Consider the following 25,947-nt stretch of genomic DNA (forward strand, 5'->3'; position numbering starts at 1 on the left):
GATCATTGATGATCCGGCTTCTAGAGTACAGATTCTACAAAAAAGACCTTATACACTGCTAATAAAATCATTGGTCACTTTGGTTGGATATATACCTTCTTAAGGCTTCCAGTGGTCTCTCCCCCCCATTATTTTAAAGCTTTCCATATGAAAATAAACTGTTTTCTTTTTTCTAATAATATGTGATTTTTGTAAAAATTTGAAATACAGATAAAGTGAAAGTTTCTATTTGACCCATCCTCCAAAAGCATTCATTCTTAACTACTTGGTGTACATCCGTACAGATCTTTAAAAAAATATACGTATGGATTTATTTTTACCTAAATATTATCATAATCTGTAATCAGGGGCTTTTTCCTAATTTTTTTTAAAGATTTTATTTATTTGTTTGACAGAGAGACGGCCAGAGAGAGAGGATCACAAGCATGGGGAGTGAGAGAGGAAGAAGCAGGCTCCCAGTGGAGGAGCCCGATGTGGGGCTCTATCCCATAACGCCCAGGATCACGCCCTGTGCTGAAGGTAGACGCTTAACGACTGAGCCACCCAGGCACCCCTTAATCTCTTTTTTTTAAAAAAAGATTTTATTAGAGAGTGCGTGCACATATACAAGCAGCGGATAGGGGCAGAGGGAGAAGCAGACTCCCCCCTGAGCAGAGAACCCGCCACTGGGCTCAAGGGGCTCGATCTCAGGACCCCAGGATCATGACCCGAGTCAAAGGCAGGCACCTAATTGACTGAGCCACCCAGACACCCCTCACTATTTTTCTTAATAAACAAAACCCTGAGCTTAAAAATTTTTTAAATAATAAAAAAAATGTTTACCCACAAAGCTTGAAAAACTTAGAGATTAAAGAAATTTTGAATCCTGACATCCACTTTTGAAGTGGAGTAGTATTTGATTTTGAGTATTACTGGCCACCTTCAGATTAAAATACTAACAATAATAGGTCTTTGTCTCTGAGCGTTGACCCCCTTGCCTTCTCCTCTCTTTCACAGCAAAGTTGGAGTAATCTGTCATCTGTCACATAGGGATTGCTGGCCATTCCCAGCAAGTGGTGACCCCAACGTGACCATCTTGCAACGGACACTGTATGGATCGCCCAAAAAGAAAAAGTCTGCACGCGGTAAGTTGGCATTGGCTCACAGCCGAGTTCGGGGAGGTTTCAGGCTTGGGTGTTTTTATGGAATTAAAAGGTCTCTGAGAACTCCAGATATGGGGAAAAACCTCTCTCTTGAACAGAGGCAGTATATTAAGGTTTTAAAGCAACTTTTGAAGGTTAATGGGGCTACTATAAATGAAAAACCGCTCCTTAAGGTGAGTGGGGACTCTGTAATGGAGGACCAACTTCAGGGTTTGTTAGAGGTTGTTATTGAACAGGACCCATGGTTCCTTGACTGGGGAACTTCAGAAGAATGGGAGAGAATTGGAAAGAGCTTGAAATGTTACCATAAACAAGGTAAAAAGGTGTCTCTTGCTTCCCTTACTATGTGGGGTCTAGTCAGGTCCACCCTGGCCCTTTTACATACTGAGGACACCTCAAACATCTTTAAAGAAAAAGAAGGGGAACCTATGACTCCTTCGGCTCCCCAAATTAGCCCTTTAAGTTCTCAAGTTAGACCCAACAAAGAGGAAGAGCTCCCTCCCTCCCTCCCCCACTAGGAAATTCCACCACCTTCCCCCCTTCATACCCACTTAGTCAATCCTTACTGGGGGCTACATCTGGGAACCGATACTTACAGAGGACCATTTCCTAGGGAAGCTGGCTATAAAGAATACATGTGTTGGAATGTTGCTTAGACCATGATGGATTTCTATCTCTACTGTTCTCCATCAAGCCCTTTACTAACTACTTAAGCTACAAAATTGGATAATTTACCCTTGTAAAACTTCTGGTGTTTTCCATGGGTTAAAAATGGTGGGTTCTTCAAAGCAAGGTAAAATAAGGCATGACCTTCACAGCGTGACCTTCAAGGCACAGTATTTCAGTCCATACACCGGCACCCATCTTAGTCTAGAATGTGATGGGGAAGGTGGGGGTGGAGGGCAGGCCTCCGTCCTACAGGGACCTATATCAGTGGAGGTGGTCATAGCGATTTTGTTCAGGGGATGCCTCGGGTCATTTGACACCAGGAACCTCTGACATATCCTGTGTGGAATGCCACCCAGGAGGTAATGGACCTTCTCTTTTCTTCAGTTTCCAAGGACTCACCCTTGGGGTGCCTTTTAACGCATTGGAAACAATTTGGATTGCAAAATTTAGGAAAGGATTGATCTCCTGTAACACTGCATGGCCTCAGTGGGATCTGTCAGATCTCTTCAGTAGGAAAAGCTAAATGTGTCTACGGTACCCATTGCTCGTACATAGGCCTTCATTGCTCTACACCAGGACCCCAACCTAAGGGCCTTGCAGAATGTGTTTGCCCAAACGTGTTTGGCTAGTAAACTCCCTCCTGACATATTGGATGATAATTATCCAAATAGGCCTCCTCAGAGTAAACCTAGGTTGCTGGAGGAAACCTAGATTGCCAGAGGAGGGGGACCCTCGACTCTCTCTCTCTCCCTCCCTCCCTTCCTCTCACTGTTCTTAATAGATGTGGGGGCTTCTCCCTCACTCTTTTCCCCAGTTAATGGCTATAATTAGAGGCAACCATGGTTACGTCCACCTCAGGGCGGGGACTTTAAGGAATATTCCCAAGCAGCTGCCAAAATTCCCTTTGTTTCAGGGAAACTCCCTGTCTTCTCTGGCCCAACACGGACTACCTGTTCCCCCTTGTTGGCGGGAAAACATGATACCTTTGTTGGAGCTGATGAGCTCTAGAACCAGGAACCCTTTCTCTGCCTTCTGGAAGCACTTCACCTCTTCTGCCTTCTCTCTCCCTCCCCCTTCTCCTGTTTCTGCACCACCTTGGGTGTGGCCTTTATAATTGGCTTCTAGACCATCCTTGGTGCCTCAGGCACCATGGCTCCTTGTTCCTTCACTGTCAAGGAGCAAAGAGGAGCACCCTCTGGACCTAATATCCCCCACTCGAGATCTCCCCAACAGTGTCTCAGGTAAAAATTGGCAATGGGAAGGATCCAGGTGGAACATAAATCAGTATCTAAACTAAGTTAAGTTTGTCAGTTTAATTAAAATAGACATGTCCCTGAGCATTGACCCCCCCATTGCCTCCTCTCTTTCACAGCGAAGTTTGGAGTAATCTTTCATCCCTCAGTACGGGGGTTGCTGGCCATTCTCGGCACTGTAAGTCTCAGGACTGAAATCCACCCTCCCTAACACATTCAGTCCAAGACTTTTCAGTGGGAAGGTTTAAAACCCCAGGGATCAAAAGAGGATTCTAATCACTTGAGGAAAGTATAGAATGGGTAACCATTCAAAAAAATAGGAGCATTCAAATATTGATGAAGGATAGTTGGAAGCCAGGCAGCCAGGCATGAGGGACATCTGCCCTAGGAGGAAACCACCCTTAAAAGGATTTTACATCACCCTGAAGGAACCCTCCACCCTTTCCCATGTGATAGATGGGTGACAAAAAACATGATTGGATAACAGCCCAGGGAGGGTAAATCAGATTGAAACAGCCTGCTAACAAGCCCCTAGATTTAGAAACTCCCGGTGGCAGCCCTCTCAGGTCACCTCCCTCCTCAGGAGTTTTGTACTGTATCACTCAATAAACTTTACTCTTGCTCAATAAAGCTTGCTTTGCTGCCCACCAAAAAATAAAAATAAAATAATAACAGTAATAGATAACTTTTATTTGAAGTTACTATGTGTCAGGTACTTTTCTAAGTGTTTTACACAAATTAGTTTATCTGGTGATTCTATTATCCCCATTTTAAAGATGAGGAACCTAAACCACAGGGAGGTTAGGTAATTTGCCTAAGGTGGCACAGTTTTTGATGGAGCTAAGATTCTGATGCTAGGAAGTATGATTCTAGAGTTGTGTGCATATAACCATTGTACAGCTATTAATAGTTTGCCAAGGTGGAAAATCCTATCTATTTATTCAACAAATGTTTATGAAGTACAAGCTATGTAAAAAGTACCGTGCCAGGGGCGCCTGGGTGGCTCAGCGGTTAAAGCGTCTGCCTTCGGCTCAGGGCGTGATCCCGGCGTTATGGGATCGAGCCCCACATCAGGCTCCTCTGCTGTGAGCCTGCTTCTTTCTCTCCCACTCCCCCTGTTTGTGTTCCCTCTCTCGCTGGCTGTCTCTATCTCTGTTGAATAAATAAAAAATCTTAAAAAAAAAAAAAAAAAAAAAAAGTACCGTGCCAAGTACTATGCAGGTCATAAGGACATAGAAGTAACCAAATAGTTGTGGTCCCTGACCTTCAGAACAGTCAAGTATTAAATGAATAATTAATTAATTGCTCATAGTAAACTGTATTTAGTGCTACTAAATGTAAGTATGGGGTGCTGTGGAACCTGTGGTATAGGCCCTTAGCCCCTTCAGGGAGATACTGTGAAAATTTATGACTTAGGGTTTTGTTTTTTTTTTCCTGAAGGTTTTTAAAATTTTCTTTCTTATTTCCTTAATTTCTTTTCCCCCCTTCCTACTAAATGTTTCTCCATCTTTTCCTTTGTCTTCTTTGCTCCTCTTCTTTTTTTTTTTTTTTTTTTAAAGTTTTTTTTTTTTTATTCGACAGANGATAGAGACAGCCCCAGAGAGAGAGGGAACACAAGCAGGGGGAGTGGGAGAGGAAGAAGCAGGCTCACAGCTGAAGAGCCTGATGTGGGGCTCGATCCCATAACGCCGGGATCACGCCCTGAGCCGAAGGCAGACGCTCAACCGCTGTGCCACCCAGGCGCCCCTGCTCCTCTTCTAATTCTCATCCCATCAATGACCCAAATCTGGTTTCTTGTAGGTTAAGCCTTCTTAACACACTTGCCATCTGTTCTCCTTCTGGCTCTGAAGCACAAGATTTTATCCTCTGGTAATTTTTCACTAGGCTAATCTTTATACAGTTTACAGAGTGCTTTTCAGTTGACAAGCCTTACATTTCACCATTAGAACTTACGTTACTGCTATGGTAGAAATTGACCTTTTGAGCACACATCTAAATGTTATAAAAATGCTATGTGAACTGGTTCAGATCCTTTCAAATATGAAATTATATTTTATGTAGTAATTATCTTTCACATGACTGACCCGTGATAAAGTTTACCCAGGTTTGTTTTTTGTTTTTGTTTTTTTAAGATTCTATTTATTTATTAGTCAGAGCGGGAGCACAAGCAAAGGGAGCAGCAGGCAGAGGGAGGAGCAGGCTCCCTGCTGACCAAGGAGCCTGATGCCGCTCAATCCCAGGACCTTGGGGTCATGACCTGAGCTGAAAGCCAAGAGATGCTTAACTGACTGAGTCACCCAGGCATCCCTACCCAAGTATTTTTGAAACACAATTTTAGAGACCTATCTTAATGTCTCAGGAAGATTTCCAATAGAATGATTTTTTTTTTTAAAGATTTTATTTATTCATTTGACAGAGAGAGAGACAGCCAGTGAGAGGGAACACAAGCAGGGGGAGTGGGAGAGGAAGAAGCAGGCTCCTAGCAGAGGAGCCTGATGCCGGGCTCAATCCAGAATGTCGGGATCACGGGATCACGGGATCACGCCCTGAGCCAAGGCAGACACTTAATGACTGAGCCACCCAGGCGCCCCCAATAGAATGAGTCTTATCCTATTCTTATCCTCGTCCACAACTCCACCCCCAGGATCCTGCCTTTTTGTCATTTCAATTTATATTCAGATACCTAAAATTCAGAACATACTCCCCTGCTCACTTTATTGTCCAAAGAATCCTGGGTACTGTTCGCTTCTAAAGAGTGGTGAAAATAGAATAGTAGGAGTTTAAAAAGAGTAAATTTTGGGAATGAAAAGAAATGCTGAATTGGGGATAACAATATTACAAAGAAAGGTAGCATGCATTTGAATTGGCAGATTTGAGCAATGAAGGACAGATCCTTAAAATCCCTTCCCTGTTTTTAAAAATTTATTTTAATTCCAGTGTAGTTAACATACAGTGTTATATTAGCTTCAGATGTGCAAATAGTGAGTCAACAGTTCCATATATTAGTGCTCATCAAGATAAGTGTACACTTAATCCCCATCACCTATTTCACTCATCCTCCCCACCCACCTCCCCTCTGGTAACCATCCCTTTTGTTCTCTACAGTTAATCTGTTTTTGGGTTGTCTTTTTTTCCCCCATTTGTTTGCTGTTTTCTTTCTTCTTTTTTTTTTTTTAAAGATTTTATTTATTTATTTGACAGAGATAGACACAGCCAGCGGAGAGAGGGAACACAAGCAGGGGGAGTAGGAGAGGAAGAAGCAGGCTCATAGTGGAGGAGCCTGATGTGGGGCTAGATCCCATAACACCGGGATCACGCCCTGAGCCGAAGGCAGGCGCTTAACCGCTGTGCCACCCAGGCGCCCCTGCTGTTTTCTTTCTTAAATCCCACATACGCATGAAATCATATGGTATCATATGAAATTTGTAATCATTTGGTATTCTAAAATACCTAGGAATAAACTTAACCAAAGAGGTGAAAGACCTGTACTCTGATAGCTATAAAACACTGATGAAAGAAATTGAAGACAACACAAAGAAATGGAAAGACAGTCCATGCTCATGGTTTAGAAGAACAAATATTATCAAAATGTATACTACTCAAAGCAATCTACAGATTTAATGCAATCCCTATCAAAATACCACCAGCATTATTCACAGAACTAGAACAAACAATCCTAAAATCTGTATGGACCCACAAAAGACCCCAGATAGCCAAAGCAATCTTGAAAAAGGAAAACAAAGCTGGCAGTATCACAATTTTGACTTCAAATTGTATTAAAAAGTAATCAAAGCTGTAGTAATCAAAACAGTATGCCACAAAATTAGACACAGAGATCAATGGAACAGAATAGCCCAGAAATAGACCCATAATTATATGGTCTATCTTTGAGAAAGGAGGCAAGAATATGCAATGAGAAAAAGACACTCTCTTCAACAAATGGTGTTAGGAAAACTGGACAGCAGCATGCAAAAGAATGAAATGGGACCACTTTCTTACACCATACACAAAAATAAACATAGAATGGGTGAAAGACCTACATGTGATACCTGAAATCGTAAAAATGCTAGAGGAGAACACAGGCAGTAACTTCTTTGACATTGGCCCTAGCACTTTCTTTCTAGATATGTCTGCTGGGACAAGGGAAACAAAAGCAAAATAAACTATTGGGACTACATCAAAACAAAAAGCTTCTGCACAGCAAAGAAAACAAGCAAAAAAACTAAAAGCCAACTGACAGAATGGGAGAAGATATTTGCAAATGACATATCCAGTACAGTGTTAGTATCCAAAATATATAAACAACTTATACAATTCAACACCAGAAGGAAAAAAAAAAACCAAATAATCCAATTTAAAATTGGGGAAAGTCCCTTTCCTTTTATTTGAGTCCTCAAAAGCAAAAGAAAGCCTAGTTAAGCTTGTCTGAGAAGGTTCCCAATAACTGAATCAAGTATCAGTTTTCAAATTTAAACTTAATCTTTGTTTAATCTCTACACCTAATGTGGGGCTTGAACTCATGATCCCCATCCCAAGATCAAGAGTCCCATACTATTCTGACTGAGCCAGCTGGGCACCCCTCACATTTAAATTTTTTTTTTTTTTTAAAGATTGTGTATATTTATTTGACAGAGCACAAGCAAGGGGAGTGAAAAGCAGAGGCAGAGGGAGAAACATTCTCCCCGCTGAGCAAGGAGCCCAGTGTGGGGCTCGATCCCAGGACCCTGGGATCGTGACCTGAGTGGAAGGCAGATGCTTAAAGCTTAACCTACAGAGCCACCAATTTACATTTAAATTTAAAGTAAATAAACCTAAAACTGATCTATGGTGATGGCTGCATTAGTCAGTGAAGTTACTAAAAAACATTGTATTTTACACCTGAAATGACCATGTGTAAAATACACCTCAATAAAGGTGTTTTTTGAAACTGGAAGGAAAGGGGCGCTGGGGTGGCTCGATTGGTTAAGCCTTTGCCTTTGGCTCAGATCATGATCCCGGGGTCCAGGACTGAGCCCAGCGGCAGGGTCTCTGTTCAGGGGAGGGTAGCCTCTTTTCCTTCCGCCACTCCCCCTGCCGCTCTGTCAAATAAATAAATGAAGTCTTTAAAAAAAAAAGAAAAAGGAACTGGAAGGAAAAAAGGAAGTTACATTTAAAAATTTAGTCCCTTAGTCACATTAGCTACATTTCAGGTACCTGATAACCTCATGTGGCTAGTCAGTACCATTCTGAACAGTATAGGTCTACTACATGAAACTTTTCCATGCTGTCAAGAAATACTTTCTTAAATCTGTTTCAAAATACTGACAACAGATATATGTAATAGCCAAAGTAGAAAACATGCAAAAATTTAGTATCCCTAACCTATCAGGGACTCTTTAAAGAAATATATAATGGGGGGGATGGGAGAAACAGGCTTCCAGCTATGGAATGAATAAGTCACAGGAATAGAAGGTACAGCATAGGGAAAGTAGTCAATGGAATTGTAATAACCTTGCATGATGACAGATGGTAGCTAGACTTGTGACCCTAGCATAAGGTATAGAGGTGTTGAATCACCATGTTGTACACTTGAAACTAAGGTAACATTGTGTGTCACTATATCAAAAAATGTTTAAAAAATGAAATATACAGGGGCGCCTGGGTGGCACAGCGGTTAAGCGTCTGCCTTCGGCTCAGGGTGTTCCCGGCGTTATGGGATCGAGCCCCACATCAGGCTCCTCTGCTATGAGCCTGCTTCTTCCTCTCCCACTCCCCCTGCTTGTGTTCCCTCTCTCACTGGCTGTCTCTATCTCTGTCAAATAAATAAATAAAATCTTTAAAAAAAAATGAAATATACAGTGATAATATTTTTAAAGTTCAAGTCAAATAGCAAAGAAATGCAAATTAAAACAGTGAATTCATATTTTCATTTATAGATATTTTTTTTAAAAGATGTTTCTAGGGGCGCCTGGGTGGCACAGCGGTTGAGTGTCTGCCTTCGGCTCAGGGCGTAGTCCCGGCGTTATGGGATCAGGCCCCACATCAGGCTCCTCCACTATGAGCCTGCTTCTTCCTCTCCCACTCCCCCTGCTTGTGTTCCCTCTCTCGCTGGCTGTCTCTATCTCTGTTGAATAAATAAATAAAATCTTTAAAAAAATAAAAATAAAAAAATAAAAGATGTTTCTAATATTAAGAGAAGAAACAAATGCTGCTGATAGGCATGTAAAAGGGTATGACCTTTCTGAAAGTTGGTTGGACAATTTGGCAATAAGTACCAAAGACCTTAAAAATAGGCATTCTCTTTAACTTAGCGATTCTAATTTTAGTAGTTCATCTTAGAAAAATAATTATGGTTGTAAGCAAGGTTTTATCTATGAGAGTTTTTAATGTGATATGGTTATATAATGACAAAAAAGTCAAAATGATTAAATAAGGTATGTATTTATAAAAATAATAAGCAGGCTTTTAAAATCATAGTAGACCACATATAAATGTCTCTTGTTCATTACATATTGGTATTGAAAAATAATGACTTTTTTGACATTTTGGTATCTTTCATCCGACCATCCATATCAAATATTCCCATTTAAACATTACCTGGCCTCATGGTTTATGATCAGAAACTGGTCCTTCTGTCTAGTGGTACTTTGAATCTTTTATGCCATGATATTGCAGCAGTATCAAGAAGATTTTATGGAAAATTGGGATGGTCTCCATGACCACAGCTAAATAAAGGACAAACAAAAAAAAAAAAAGAAAAGAAAAATAATGACTTTTTAAAAATAAAAGATGAGCAATTATATAGAGTAATCAAACCTATAGAAACAGAAAGTAGAAGCCTGGTTGCCAAGGGCTAGGGAGAGAGGGAAATGGGGAGTTGTTTAATGGGTAATGAGTTTCAGTTTTGCCAGATGGAAAAGTTCTGGAGATTGGTTGTACAACACTGTGAATATACTGTTAAAAACAAAACAGGCCCCAAATGGAGCCATTTAGGCTAAGCCCCATGTCACCAAGCTTGAGACTTGACTTAATTACAGTTTTGGCTTTCTCAGAAATGCAATCTTAAACCAATCAGGAATTCCCTAATTAGCACTAGCTTGTTAATCTGCCTGGTAGACCCCTACTGTCCCCAGTAGGAAAGTGACCTTACAATAACCAACCAGCTTTTTTTATCTAGTATAACTTCCTTGTTCCTGCTTTCTTCTGCCTGTAAAAGTCTTTCATTTTGCACAGCTTCTTGGAGCTCCCTTCTGTCTTTTAGATTGGATGCAGCCTGGGATGCCTGGGTGGCTCAGTCAGTTTAGTGTCTGATTCTTTTTTTTTTTTTTTAAAGATTTTATTTATTTATTCAACAGAGATAGAGACAGCCAGCAAGAGAGGGAACACAAGCAGGGGGAGTGGGAGAGGAAGAAGCAAGCTCCCAGCAGAAGAGCCTGATGTGGGGCTCAATCCCATAACGCCGGGGTCACGCCCTGAGCCGAAGGCAGACGCTTAACCGCTGTGCCACCCAGGCACCCCTAGTGTCTGATTCTTGATCTCAGCTCAGGTCTTGATCTCAGGGTCATGAGTTCAAGCTCCAGCTTGGGTTCCATGCTAGGCGCGGAAGCTACCAAAAAAAAAAAAAAAAAAAAAAGCAAAAAGACTGGACATGGCCTGATTCGTGACTTGTTGAAAAAAGCCAGTAAGATCTTTAAAATTTACTCAGTTGAGTTTTGTTTTTTAATAATACTTAACACTACTGAACTGTATCCTTAAAAACGGTCAAGATAGTAAATTTTGTTATGTGTATTTTACTACAATTAGAATTTTTTTAATATCAAAAAGATAAATGATCTTGTTTTTATTTTAAATATTATATATACTTTTATGCATACACAAATCAAAATAATAGCATTAGCTTTCTCTGTGTGATACGATTAGTACATCTCATTTTCTTCTTTTTATTTTTCTGTTCAGGTCTACCATCAACATGTATTACTTTTGTAATTAGAAAAATGTTATATCTCCCAACTCCTTTGTATGACTGAGGTTCCTTTAACATGGAACAAGGCCTTACATTCCACATTTTAAAAGTAGATTAAGCTGGGGTGCCTGGGGGCTTAGTTGGTTAAGCAGCTGCCTTCTGCTCAGGTCATGACCTCAGGGTCCTGGGATGGAGCCCTGTGTCAGGCTTGCTGCTTAGCAGGGAGTCTGCTTGTCCCTCTGCCCCTCCTTCTCCCTTTTTTAAATAAATGAAATCTTAAAAAAAAAATAAAGTACATTAAGCCTAGTGAAAAAAAATATCAAATGGTCTAAATTCACTCTAAGATGTAACGTGGATAGCAAAGAGAAAAGCAGGAGGTACCTGATTGCCTGAAAGGGGCAGGAATAAATGTTTAAAAAAAAATTAACAAAAATCAGAGATACAGAAAAGAGAGAGCAAGATCACCAAACACAAACTTGGCCTACTTCAAAATTTTGCCCGGCACTATCTCTGGTTAGGTCATCCAAAAAAGGAGAGAAGACCTAAAATTTCTTCTGAAATAGCTTGAGCAAGAAGCAATTTCAGGTGCAGGAAAGGCCTCTGTCACTTAAACCTGGGAAAACATTGTGTTGATTATCTTATTTTCACTGGGAAATTTATATGTTCTAGGTCATTTCTATACTTCCTACTTGTCTCCCTCAATTTTATTTTATTTTACTTTATTTTAGTTAAGTTTATTTCATAGGCTATAGGGGAAGTCACCTGAGGCCCATTAAACCTGTTTTCACCCTCTTGGGAACCTCTGCACTTCATGGCAGTAACCAGAATGGAGTTTCCCAATGCGCACACCGAGTGTGCACAAAGGAGAGAATTTTAGATGACAGTCAAGACCATCTGCCACTTAATATATGGTATGAATGGAGTGACCACGCATGCAGAATTTTTAAGAACATCTAATTTTCAAATACCAAGTTCTGTTGCATAATTACAGCCCAGTGTTCAGTTTGGAAACTATGGTCACAGTGAATCGGGAGATAGACATTCTTTTACTTTCTGTCACATGTGGATTGAGCAGGCACTTTGATTCCTGGAGCAGGGTTTGTTTTCTTCAGAGAGATCTCCGGGCTCCCACTGTTGTTGCCCTTCAGGAAGAGATTTAAAGATCATTCTTCCAATACCAACAAATGTTATTAATCTCAAATCAAATAAATACGTTTTCAGCTTTGGTTTTAGTTGAGAAACTGGTATGTTAAGGAGTCTTGTAGCTGCACTTCCTTCAACTACAGCATGCGTAGAGAAAAAGCACAGCCTTCAAGCTCTGATCTACAAAGAGTTAATATCTTAAGAGCTAAACAGAACTGTATTAATTCCTCTCTTAATGACCCAGGAGGACAAGAGGATTCTATAAGACCAGAGGACACCAGAACAGTCAGAAAAGAATTAGAGTGATCTCTCTGGAGGAAGCAAGAACTGTAAGTTTATATGTAACACACATAGTCCTCCCATTTCTTCCCTAGGGTGTTTTTGAGAGGAGTGAAATAAGCGTATTAATTTTGTGTTGTATTGCCTGTCTCCCTGGCATCCAGGCACCACACCACTAGGTCACCTTTAATCCTGTCACCCTCTTGACTCTATATTTACCTAGTTGGCAAGTCTTTTCATTCTCCTTCCTCAGTGTCTCTGTGATCTATCCCACTCTTCCATCCCCCTGCCACCATCCTTCCTAGCTCGAGGCCATTGCCTGAACCACAGCAATACCCTTACATTCCTCCTTTCTGCCAGTCTCTCTCACTCAATAATGCCAGATCAATCTTCCCTAAAGCTCTTCTGCCGCTCTAACTCTATTGCTCTTGTTCTCAAAATTTGTAATCGCTGCGTATTATCTACAGAATGAATAAAACTCCTCTGACTTATATACAAGGTCTTCCAAAATATGCCTCCTTTCACTTAAATTCCCACAGCTCTCTTTCTCAAACTCAGCATGCCTTCCTGCTACCATCCAAGACCACCCTGCTCTGTGCACACCCCTGACTCCATTCGGATGGCCCTCTCTGTGGAATATTCTGTATCTCCACCTGCCAAAATCCCTGCCAGACCCCAACAATCCCCCCTCCATTAAGCTTTACCTGGTCCTTCAAATGAATGTGAATCTTCCTTTACACTCTTATTTTGCTTTGTCCTTCTCCGATTGACTTTTTGTATCTTACCTGACAGTTAAGAATGTGTTTTTCTCATTTCCCCTCTTAATTATTCACCTCCTAAGAGCAAGGGCTCTATTTTTCTTCTCCCTGAAGCAACTGCACAAAATGGGCACACAGAAATACTTGTCAAATTTAGTTCAATCCAAATTCCAGGAATTCCTGTCATTCTTTCTGAGCATTCCTACAACTGCTGATACAATTACAGAGCCTGCACTTTTCTCCACAGCCTGTTTTTACCTCTGCTCCAAGTGTCTTTCTCAGTACTTACAGCTCATTTGCTTCTATCCTCTTAACCATAAGATCAGCTCCTCCTGGGTTCTCTTGCTCACTCTAAAAATATTTTGTAAAGGTCTATTCATAATTTGTCCCTTTCTGCCCCCAGACCTGCAATTCAAAGTAGCCCCACTGCAGCCCCCGTTTCAGGGACTTCACTCTTTTGGGGACCTGCTAAAGTATAGTGGGAAGGCTTGAATTCCCAATCCATATTCAATTGGAGATAGTTAAAACCCTAATTCTATATTTTGTCACGCAGGCATACTTAATCCATTAATTTTTAAAAGGGGAATATTTTTGCAGTATCATTTCCTGTGCACTACTGAAATGCTACTGGCATTCCTTTGAGCAGATTTTCCACTTGATTTTTGAAATTTTCTTATTCCTCCTCTCTCCTACTCCAATCAGTGACACCACTATGGCTTTCACTTCACTGTGCTCTTGGATATAGAGGGGAATTAATACAAAACTTTGTAAAATCGTTAAAGGCAATTCCAAAAAGGAAAACAACTTCTGCTACGATCCAATGTCATAATAATGCATCTGCTGAAAAATTATCATGCATCTGCCGGTACCAGGCACTGTGCTAAGCAGTCTGTATATAAAGATGTCCTCAAAAGAGCTTATGGACTAGTGAGGAGACATGATATGTAAGCACTATAGGGAACTGACCCATATTCACCAACACACAAGAAAATCATATATAGCATAATACAAATCAGCACCTTATACAGATAAATACAATAAATATCAATTGGCCAGAAACTAGCTCAGTGAACACAACAAAAACAACTAGCATTTACCTAATTTGAAGCCTGTACTAAATACCAACCAATATGCTTAGCTTTTTATAGGCATCATCCTAATTGATCCTCATCATAACCATATGAGGTTAGTATTTCATCCCTGTTTTATAGATCAAGAAGCTAAGGAAAGTGGTTAAGTAACCTGTCCATGGTCACACTTGATGGAAAGATACGAATCCGTGTCTTTCTTATTCTTAGGCTCTTGATTATAGCCATGATTTACAGTTCATTCTCTCCAAATTTAATCAGAGGTGAGTATAAAATCAGAGATAGAGAAGCTGGCTGTATAATTTTAATTGCTGGTGTCTTCAAGCTGTCTTTGTGCACTATCACTATTAAAGGGTTGTTCGTTGTTCTCCCTCACCCGACCTTTGCCCCAGTCCACTGCAATTCTAAATATCACCTCAAGGGAATTCTTTTAGTTTTTCATTCCATTGAGTTCAAAACAATTGATAAACCCTCCTTACTTACATCTACTCTCCAGTCCTTTTTTCCTGAGAGATTAAATCTGGCTACTTGGCTGGATGTGGCTGTTCCTTTTAATCATGCCTCCACTGACTCTCCTGGGTTTTCTTTTCTGGTATTTTGAGAGCCTACATGTCTTTATTTGAGCTTCTTTGACTTTGGTTTTAGTACTTTTCAGTTGCTCCACAGTGCCACACAGCTTTGGTGGTGTATTTTGGAATGGTCGGAAATGAGGACAGTCCTCTCTGGGCTCAAATAGTAAGGGACCACAGGATCTCTTCTGCTATAGTTCTATTTTTACAAATGGCTTCAGGTCCTGAGGACAAGGCCTGTAATGCAGTCACCTCTCCTTTTCCTTCACGTTGCTTCTCTACAATAGGAGGCTGGGAAGACTGGATAATTTAGCAAACTTGCAAAAGCCACCTTAAGGGGCGCCTGGGTGGCTCAGTCATTAATCGTCTGCCTTCAGCTCAGGGCCTGATCCTGGAGTCCTGGGATCCAGCCCCACATCAGGCTCCTCCACTGGGAGCCTGCTTCTTCCTCTCCGCCACCCCACCCCCCCGCCTATGTTCCCTCTCTCGCTGTCTGTCTCTCTCTCTGTCAAATAAATAAATAAAATCTTTAAAAATTAAAAATTAAAAAATTAAAAAAAAATAAATTTAAAAAGCCACCTGAAATGTGAGGTTTACTTTATTTATTTTTTTAAAGATTTTATTTATTTATTTAACAGAGATAGAGACAGCCAGCGAGAGAGGGAACACAAGCAGGGGGAATGGGAGAGGAAGAAGCAGGCTCATAGTGGAGGAGCCTGATGTGGGGCTCGATCCCATAACGCCGGGATCACGCCCTGAGCCGAAGGCAGACGCTTAACTGCTGTGCCACCCAGGCGCCCCAAGATTTACTTTAAAGCAGAATGCTTTCCTTGTTTGCTTCCATTCTGGACTAATCTTAGGACTATTGTCTAACATGTGAAAAGACATCCACTTTTGGGTGATTGTTTAGTTTCTTTAAAATAGGTATGCTATAAAATTATGTCATTAGAAAGATCTACTTATTATGGTTTTAAAAAATGAAACGTTACAGAATGGCATATGAATGATCCAGCTGAAGTTAAATTGTCTGGAAAGTAGATCAACAAGCGTTAATATTCTCTTCCAGTGATAGAATTTCTCTGTTTGTTTAAAGTAAGCTTGTAAACAAGCCTCTTCAGTTGACAAGTCAAGCTAGCTTCTACAGAAAGGGGTGTTTGTTATACAGGACATAGAACTCTCCTACAGCACTTAAGAGCAGGAACAGAGACAGGCCTTGGAAAAGACTAGAATCAAGAACAGAAAGCTTCAGGACTTTTTGACTCATCTCAGCCACTCAGTGTCATTCTCTCTCTTGATTTGTTTATTCATTCACCTGTTTATTTAGCATATGTTTATTAGAAGGCTTCTATGTTCCAGGAGCTGTTTGAGCACTGGGAAATAGAGGTAAACAAATTAACTAATTTTCTACCTTCAGAGTCCTTCACTTTAGTGAGAGAAGACAGAAAATAAATATAAATAAAAGAAGTTTTGAGTATAGTAAGTGTTACAAGGGAGATAAACAGGGCAACATGACAGAGTGTAACTGAGGAAGTGCTCACTTCAGTTATGAAGGTCAAAGAAAGTCCTCTTGGCAAATGAAAAGTTGCTGAGAGACGAAGGATAAGATGGAAACAGCCATGTAAGAAGCAAGAGAAAGAGTATTCCTGTAAAGGATGAAGGCTTTATTTTTTTTATTTTTTTAAAGATTTTATTTATTTATTTGACAGAGAGCACAGGCAGGGAGAGTGGCAGGCAGAGGGAGAGGGAGGAGGAGGCTCCCCGCTGAGCAGGGAGCCCAATGCGGCTCCATTCCAGGACCCTGGGATCATGACCTAAACCAAACGCAGCCGCTTAACCAACTGAGCCACCCAGGCGCCCCAGGACGAAGGCTTTAGGGCAAGGAGCTTGATGGTTGGGGGCGCAAAGAGGAGGCTGGTGTCCAGGAGTGTTGTCTGCTAGAGGAGGAGATGTTTAAGGTGTGGATCTGAGAAACAGGAAAAAGGTCTGATCATGGAAGGCTTTGTCAGCCATGGTAAGGAGTTTAGATTTGATTTGATTTGATTTGATTGAGAGAGCACATGAGCAGGGGGGAGGGGCAGAGGAGGAGAGAATCTTAAGCAGGCTTCATGCCCAGCATGGAGCCTGACATGGGGCTTGACCTCACGACACTGAGATCATGACCTGAGCCAAAATCAAGAGTCAGATGCTTCACTGACTGGGCCACCCAGGCACCCCAGATTTTTATTTTAAATAAAGTAAAGCCATTAGGGAATTTTAGGCAGGAAATGCCATGACCTGGGTTGTCTCACAAAGATCACTCTGGATGTTTCAGGGAGAATTGGGAGAGGAAAATGGGGCGAGCATTAGGAAAACATGGTAGTCAAGGTCAGAGGAACAGGTGGCTTGAATTGTACTGGTAGCTGTGGAGACAGAGTAATATACTTTTTTGGGAAATACCTGGATGACAAAAAGGGAAGAATCAAGACTTTAGGAACTAGTAGGATGGTAATGCCACTTATGGGGATGAAGACTGGGAGATCAGGTTTGAGAGAGAAATCAAAATTCCCGAGTGAGACAAGTGAGTTTGAGATGTGGAAATGTTTAAAAGACAGGAAGATGTACAAATCTGAAAGTCAAAGCTGGAGACAAAAATTCTGGAAGAAACAGTGCTTATTTATTTTCTCAAAATTTTATTAAAGTTCTAGTTAGTAAACATACCTTGCAGTATTGGCTTCTGGAGTAGAATTCAGTGGTTCATTGCTTACATACAACACCCAGTGCTCATCCTAACAAGTGCCCTCCTTAATACCATCACCCATCTAGCCCATTCCCCACCCACCTCCTTCCATCAACCCTCAGTTCTCTATCATTAAGAGTCTCTTATGGTTTGTTTCATTTTCTCTTTTCCCCCTCCCATGTGTTCATCTATTTTGTTTCTTAAATTCCACACATGAGTGAAATCATATGGTTGTAGCCTTTCTCTGACTTATTTCACTTAGCATAATACACTCTAGCTCCATCCATGTTGTTGCAAATGGCAAGATTTCATTTTTTTGATGGCTAATATTCCATTGTATATACATGTGCCACATCTTCTTTATCCATTTATCAGTTGGTGGACACTTGGGCTGCTTCCACAATTTAGCTATTGTTGATAATGCTGCTGTAAACATGGGGGTGCATGTACCACTTTGAATCTGTATTTTTGTATCCTTTGTGAATCCTTGTAAATCCTGTAAATTTTTGTATCCTTTGTAAATACTCGGTAGTTCAGTTGCTGGAGTGTAGGGTAGTTCTATTTTTAACTTTTTGAGGAACCACCTCCATAGTGTTTTCCAGAGTGGCTGCACCAGCTTGCATTCCTGCATCAACAGAAGAGGGTTCCCCTTTCTTGGCATCCTTGCCAACACCTGTTGTTTCTTGTGTTGTTCATTTTAACCATTCTGACAGGTGTGAGGTGGTATATCATCATGGTTTTGATTTGAATTTCCCTGATGCTGAGTGATGTTGAGAATCTTTTCATGTGCTGTTATCCATCTGGATGTCTTCTTTGGAGAAATGCTTATTCAGGTCTTCTGCCCACTTCTTAACTGAATTATTTGTTTTTTGGGTGTTGAGTTTGGTAAGTTCATTATAAATTTTGCATACTAACCCTTTATCAGATAGGTCATTTACAAATATCTTCTCCCATTCTGTAGGCTGACTTTTAGTTTGTTGATTGTTTCCTTTGCTCCACAGAAGCTTTTAATCTTGATGAAGTCCCAATAGTTCATTTTTGCTTTTGTTTCCCTCATCCCCGGCAACATGTCTAATAAGTTGCTATGACCAAGGTCAAAGAGGTTGCTGCCTGTGTTCTCTTCTAGGATTTTGATGGTTTCCTGTCTCACATTTAGGTTTTTCATCCATTTTGAGTTTATTTTTTGTATATGGTGTAAGAAAGTGGTCATTTCATTCTTCTGCATGTTGCTGTCCAGTTTTCCCAACACCATTTGTTGAAGAGACTGTCTTTTTTCTATTGAATATTCTTTCCTGCTTTGTTGAAGAGTAGTTCACCATGAAGGAACAGTATTTAAAACCAAAAGACTGGATACTATATTCCAGGAAAAGAGTGTTGACCAAGGTGTGAGGCAGTTCTACAGATAGGATTTCCCCAGTTATTCAGGCTATAGAGCAGAACATGGCCATACCAGAACTTCCAAGTATACATGATAGTTCTACCCATCCAAAGAGGCTAATTGAACTTTCTCAGTCCCATTTCCAACCATCTGAGGAAGAGAATCTGATTGGCCCAGCTGGTGTCAGTTGTCTACCCCTGGTCCAATGAACAATGACTGTGGGTCTCCTGGATCACAGACTATAAACTTGTTACTGAAGGGTCAGTCCCTATAAATGGAGTGGAGAGATGGGGATCAGAGGATTCTTTCTTAGAGAAAGCGGGTGGTCACTGGCTTCCAGGATGAGCAGACACTTAAATATGACCCAGAATGATATGCATCAATTCTAAGATCAGAAAAACTGATTTCATTTTAAATAAGTAGGGTCAATAAATAAGTAAATAAATAAGGTCATTACTGAATACTTAGTCTTCCCCCCCCTCCTTTTTTTAAAGATTTTATTTATTTATTTGACAGAAAGAGACAGCCAGCGAGAGAGGGAACACAAGCAGGGGGAGTGGGAGAGGAAGAAGCAGGCTCCCAGCAGAGCAGGAAGCCCGATGCGGGCCTCGATCCCAGGACACTGGGATCAGGCCCTGAGCCGAAGGCAGATGCTTAACGAATGAGCCATCCAGGCACCCCTGTCTTACTCTCTTTTTTAAAGTACCCTCCACACTTAATGTAGGGCTTGACCTCACAACCCTGAGATCAAGAGTCACATGCTCTATGAACTGAGCCAGCCAGGTACCCCAAAGTATTTGTTTTTTCATTTTATTTTAAGTAATCTCTACCCATAATGTGGGGCTTGAACTCACAACCCGAGAGCAAGGACCACATGCTCTACTGACTGAGTAGGCCAGGTGCTCCTTAGTCTTACTCTTTAGTAAAGAGTGGTCAACACCACCACAAAAAAATGCTAGTGTGTCATGTACAATCAAGAAAGTGTTGATAAATTCATATGTACAACTTAAGTACAGCCTGCAGAAGATATCCTAAAGTTGCATGTGATTGACTGGACTTGCCTTTATTTCAGTGTCCTCTGGGATCTCCTATAGCTTGGGAACTGATAGGACATCACATCTCCTGTGGACAGCACATCAAAGGACCTATTTGAGAGATAGACAATTACCTCTGATGGTACCAGTGTCAAAAGGTAACTTGTACCTGAAGATGGAAGTCTTTTAAAATCAAAACAAGGTTCAGTCTGTCATTGTGGGGCATCTTGCCAGCCTTCAGAGTGACTGCTTTGCTCTCGGCTCTTTTCCTCGATCTTCTCAACATTTTATTTTTAAATTCTTACAACAAAAGTTTTACTATGCGAATTTAGGAGGTAAAGCTAAACACCACCACAACAAAAGCTGAGAACAAATGAGCGGTCCATTCCTCTACCCACGTGATTAACCCTTCACTTTCACTAAGCAAAGATGGGCAATTTGTGGTAAAAGAGCACAGCCCCACAAGACCTTCTTCCACGCTTACCTTAAGATAATTTTTTTAACTTTGTTCCTACTCTCCCATCCCGCAATCGTAGTTACTATTGAGTCTACTTTTACTTGATTTCACTTCTATAAAATTTTTTCAAGGGTAGGGTGCTTTATGCACTGCCCATGGGTGTATAAATGGTGAGGTCACTTTGGAAAAAAACTTGACATTATCTAGTAAAGTTGAATATGCAATTTTACTTCAGGGTAAAAAATTTGCAGAAATTTTTGCATATGTGTACTAGGAAACATATACCAGAATGGTCCTAGCAGTGTTATTCATAAGACAAAAAATGGAAACAACATAAATGTCCATAGTTCAGGAAATGAACGCACATTGATATACATTCACACAATGAAATAACAAATGTTTTTTCTTTATAACAAAATCTAATTTTCTTTATAAAATTATAAAGAAATATAAGGCAGTTAGTAGTAATAGAACTTTTAAGATAGTGGTCACTTCTGGGGGAAAAAGGGAATAGTTTGGGTGGGAACTTAGAGATGGTTCTTTGTGTCCTAGTAATGTTCTGTTTCTTAAGCTAATATGTATGTTTGTGTACACTTTGTTATTCTTCTTCAACTGCCTATATATGTTTTATTTCATTTATATGTGTGAGATGTATGTGCTAACGTTTTTATAATGTACATAATGTATATTATGTACATTATATTATACATAACAGTTTTATTGGGATATCACTTACATGCCATAAAATTCACTCTTTTAAAGCATATAATTCAGCAATTTTTACTATATTCACAGTTTTTTGCATTTATCCCCACTACTTTCAGAACATTTAATTACCCCAAAAAGAAACCCTGTAGCAGACATTTCCCTTGCCCCCACATTCTGTCCCTGATAATCATTTATCTGTTTTCAGGCTCTATCAATTTGCCTATTCTGGACATTCTTTGTAAATGAAGTCATATAACATATGTTTTTTTTTGTGAGTCTGGCTTCTTTCACTTGTCATAGTGTTTTCAAAGTTCATCCAATATTATAGCATTTATCCATACCTTCATCCCTTTTTATTGATGAATAATATCTCATTGTATGGGTATATCACATTTTGTTTATATATTCATCAGTTGGTGGACATTTGGGTTGTTTTCCCTTTGGAGCTATTATGAATAATGCTGCTGTGAATGTTTGTGTACAAGGGTTTTGTGTGGATATGTTTTCTTTTCTCTTGGGTATATACCTAGAAGTGGAATTGTTGCGTCATATGGTAGCTCTACGTTTAACATTTTGGGGAATTGCCAAACTATTTTTACAGCAGTTGTACCCTTTTATGTTCCTATCAACAATGTATGAGAGTTCCAGTTTTTTCATATCCTCATTTGTTATTGAAGTGATATCTTGTGTGGTTTTTAAAAATTTGCTATTTCTCTTGTGGTTTTGATTTGCACTTCCCTATGAATAATCACACTGAACATCTTTCATGTCTTTATCAGCCACTTGTATAGCTTCTTTGGAAAAAAAAGTCTCTTTAGATCCTTTGTCTGTTTTTAAATTGAGTTGTCTTTATATTGTTGGTTGTAGGAGTTCTTTATGTATTTTGGATACAAATCTCTTTTCAGATATATGATTTGCAAGTATTTTTCCCATTCTGTGGGTTGTCTTTTCACTTTCATGATAGTGTTCTCTGAATTACAAAAGTTAATTTTGATGAAGTCCAGTTTATACATTTTTTTTTTGTCACTTGTGCTTTTGGGTTCATGTCTAATTTCACAGTGTCATATTTAACACTGCCTAATTCAAGGTCACAAAGGTTTACTTCTATGTTTTCTTCTAAGAATCTTGTAGTTTTAGCTTTTACATTTAAGTCTGTGATCCATTTTGAGTTAATTTTTTAAATGTTGTGAGATAAGGATCCAACTTCATTCTTTTTTTTTAAGATTTTATTTATTTATTTGAGAGAGAATGTAAGCAAGGGAGGGAGAGCACGAGCAGTGCTGGGGAGGAGCAGAGAGAGAGGGAGAAGCAGGCTCCCTGCTGAGCAGGGAGCCCAACATGGGGCTCGATCCCAGGACCTTGAGATCATGACCTGAGCTGAAGGGAGAAGCTTAACCGACTAAGCCACCCAGGTGCCCCGGATCCAACTTCATTCTTTTGCATGTGTATATCTAGTATCCCAGCACCATTTGTTGAAAAAACGATTCTTTCCCCACTGAATTTTCCTGGCATGCTTGTTGGAAAGCATTTAACTGTAAATGTGAGGGTTTACTTCTAGACTCTCAGTTTTTTTTTGTTTTTTTTTTTAAAGATTTTATTTATTTACTTGACAGAGATAGAGACAGCCAGTGAGAGAGGGAACACAAGCAGGGAGAGTGGGAGAGGAAGAAGCAGGCTCACAGCACAGGAGCCTGATGTGGGGCTCGATCCCATAACGCCGGGATCACGCCCTGAGCCGAAGGCAGACGCTTAACCGCGGTGCCACCCAGGCGCCCCTAGACTCTCAGTTTTTATTCCATTGATCTGTATATGTATCCTTTATCAATACTATGCTGTCTTGATTATTGTAGCTTTGTAGTAAGTTTTGAAACCAGGACATATGGATCCTCCTACTTTGTTCTTTGTCAGGGTTATTTTAGTTAGCTGTTCTGGGTTCCTTGCATTTCCAAATGAACTTTAGGGATCAGCTTGTCAGTGTATGGGGGGAAAAGCCAACTGGAATTTTGATAGGGACTGCATTGAATCTGTACATGAATTGTGGAAACCTCGGCATTTTATCAATATTAAGTTTTGAAATCCATGAACATGGGATGTCTACCTATTTTTTCTTTTTTCTTTTTTTTTAAGATTTTACTTATTTCAGGGCACCTGGGTGACTCCGTCAGTTAAGTGTCTGCCTTCAGCTCAGGTCATGATCTCAGATCCTGGGATGGAGTCCTGCTTCAGGCTCCCTGCTCAACGCTGAGTCTGCTTCGCCCTCTCCCTCTGCGCCTCCCCCTACTCGTGTGCGCTCTCTCTCTCTCTCTCTCAAATAAATAGATTTTTTTTATTTGAGAGAGAGAGAGAGAGCATCGGGTGGTGGAGGGGAGCAGAGGGAGAGGGACAAGCAGACTCCGTGTTGAGCACGGAACCTGGGCTGGGGCTCAATCTCACAACCCTGAGATCATGACCTGAGCAGAAATCAAGAGTCAGGCACTTAACTGACTAAGCCATTCAGGCACCCCACATTGGTTGATTTTCATATATTAAACCAAGGTGTATTCTGCGGATAATTTCCATTTGATTATAGTGAAAAACCTTTTTATTTGTTGTTCGATTCAGTTTGCTATTATTTGGTTGAGAATTTTTTATCTATAGTTATAAGAGATAGTGATCTATAGTTTCTTGTGGTATCTTTGGTGTTGGCCTCATGTAATAAGTTGGGAAATGTTGCCTCTATTTTTTTGGAAGATTTTGTGAAGGATTGCTGTTATTCTTTAAATATTTGGTAGAATTCATCAGTGAAGTCATCTGGGCTTGGGATTTTCTTTGTGAGATATTGTTTTATTACAAATTCAGTCACATAAATCTGTTAAGATTTTCCATTTCCTCTTGAGTCAGTCTTAGTAATTTGTGTCTTTCTAGGAAATTGTCTTTTCCACCTAGGTTACCTAATTTGTTGACATACAATTGTTTTTTGTATTCCCATATACTTCTTTTTATTTAAGGTTGGTAGTGATGTCACCTCTTTCATTTCTGATTTTAGTAATTTGAGTCTTCTCTCTTTTATCTCAGTCAATCTAGCTTAAATTTTGTCAATTTTGTTGATCTTTCAAAGAACCAGTTTTAGTTTTGCTGATTTTCACTATCGTTTTTCTGCTTCCTGTTTCATTTATTCCTGCTCTAATCTTTGTTATTTCCTTCCTTCTGCTTGCTTTGGGTTTAGTTTCCTCTTCTTTTTCTAATTTCTCAGGGTGAAAGTTAGTTGTTGATTTGAGATCTTCTTTTTTAAGGTAGGCATTTGTAGCTATAAATTTCCATTATCTCTGTGTTAACTACATCCAATAAGTTTTGGATTGTCTTTTCATTTGCATAAGACGTTAGCAATAAAACATGTTTTAAAAAAAAAAGGGACCCATGGTGGGACCTAGTCAAACTGGGAGGTAATGAAAGCCACATGTCTAGAACTTGTTCAGTGGTGCTGATGCTAAATGGATCATAATATTTTAATAAATGAAAAATCTAGGGGCACCTGGCTGGCTGAGTTGGCAGAGACTGCAGCTCTTGATTATGGGGTTATGAGTTGAGGCCCCAAATTGGATGTAGAGTTTACTTACTTAAAAAGAAGGGAAAAACCAAAAAAGAAAAATCTGTGTTCAGTATGCTCTTCAGCAGTGCGCAGCTTGGAATTTTGTGCTTCTCAAAGCTTTACCTGTTCCATGAGATGTGAGCCGGCTGAGATAATTTTCAAAGTCAGAAAAGTCATAGTACTACTGACAGAAAACCCTGTGCAGGAACTAAACACCTAGAGAGTCTAGTCCCTTTTGAGGCCATCCACATGACCAAAAACTCAAAATAACTTAATAGTTCTTCAGAAGAAGGTGCCAAAATGAAGGATATGCATATTTACTCTGTGGGGAAAAAAACTTTTGTAGGTTTTACTACAAACTGTGTCAAATTTTCTTCCTATTACTTATGAGATAGCTAAAAGTAAAGGGCTTATTATAAATGAAGATTTTCGGGGCGCCTGGGTGGCACAGAGGTTAAGCGTCTGCCCTCGGCTCAGGGCGTGATCCTGGTGTTATGGGATCGAGCCCCACATCAGGCTCCTCTGCTATGAGCCTGCTTCTTCCTCTCCCACTCCCCCTGCTTGTGTTCCCTCTCTCGCTGGCTGTCTCTATCTCTGTCAAATAAATAAATAAAATCTTTAAAAAAAAATGAAGATTTTCATAAAGGTTTATGATCATGTTAAAAATTGTATTTCTAGTGATCATACTTTCTTTCCTGTTAAGCTAAGTGTGTCTGGCAATTAGCTGCATTATTTTATAAGTTCATTGGTTTAGAAGTTATAGCTTTTTTTATTCCTCCCATTCTAAGCAATCTCGAATTTATTTTGGAAATTTTGCTTTGGGAGAAGAGAAGCTTTTTTTTTTTTTAATTGAAGTATAGTTGACACACAATGTTACATTAGTTTCAGGTGTACAACATAGTGATTCATGACTCTAATGCTATTACAAGTGTAGCTACCATCTGTCACTATACAACACCATTGACTATATTCACTGTGTTGTACCTTTCATCCCTGTGGCTTATTCATTCCATAACTGGAAACCTGTTTCCTCCCTGCCCTTCCCCCATTTCGCCCATCCTTCTATCCCTTCCCCTCTGGTAACCACCAATTCGTTCTCTGTATTTATGGGCTTGTTTCTGCTTTTTGTTTGTTTTTTAATTTTTTATCTATTTTTTTATGATTATTTGAGAATGAGAGAACATGAGCGGGGGAGGGGCAGAGGGAGAGGGAGAGACTCTTAAGCAGACTCCTCACTGAGCAT

At 40.1% G+C, this 25,947-nt stretch overlaps 1 protein-coding gene across 1 annotated transcript in view; it reads left to right on the top strand.

Moving 5' to 3' along the window:
- Nucleotides 1–466: 466 nt before the first annotated feature.
- Nucleotides 467–25,947, top strand: part of LOC117797282 (X-linked retinitis pigmentosa GTPase regulator-interacting protein 1-like) — a 41,127-nt gene continuing 15,646 nt past the window's right edge. The window contains exons 1-3 of the mRNA XM_034648668.1: nucleotides 467–519; nucleotides 997–1,124; nucleotides 20,010–20,129. Of these exons, the coding sequence (XP_034504559.1) occupies nucleotides 20,111–20,129 (19 nt within the window). The 5' untranslated portion in view covers nucleotides 467–519; nucleotides 997–1,124; nucleotides 20,010–20,110. The remainder of the gene's footprint in view (nucleotides 520–996; nucleotides 1,125–20,009; nucleotides 20,130–25,947) is intronic.

The sequence above is a fragment of the Ailuropoda melanoleuca genome, chromosome 20, assembly GCF_002007445.2.
Source record: "Ailuropoda melanoleuca isolate Jingjing chromosome 20, ASM200744v2, whole genome shotgun sequence".
NCBI classification, from domain to species: domain Eukaryota; kingdom Metazoa; phylum Chordata; class Mammalia; order Carnivora; family Ursidae; genus Ailuropoda; species Ailuropoda melanoleuca.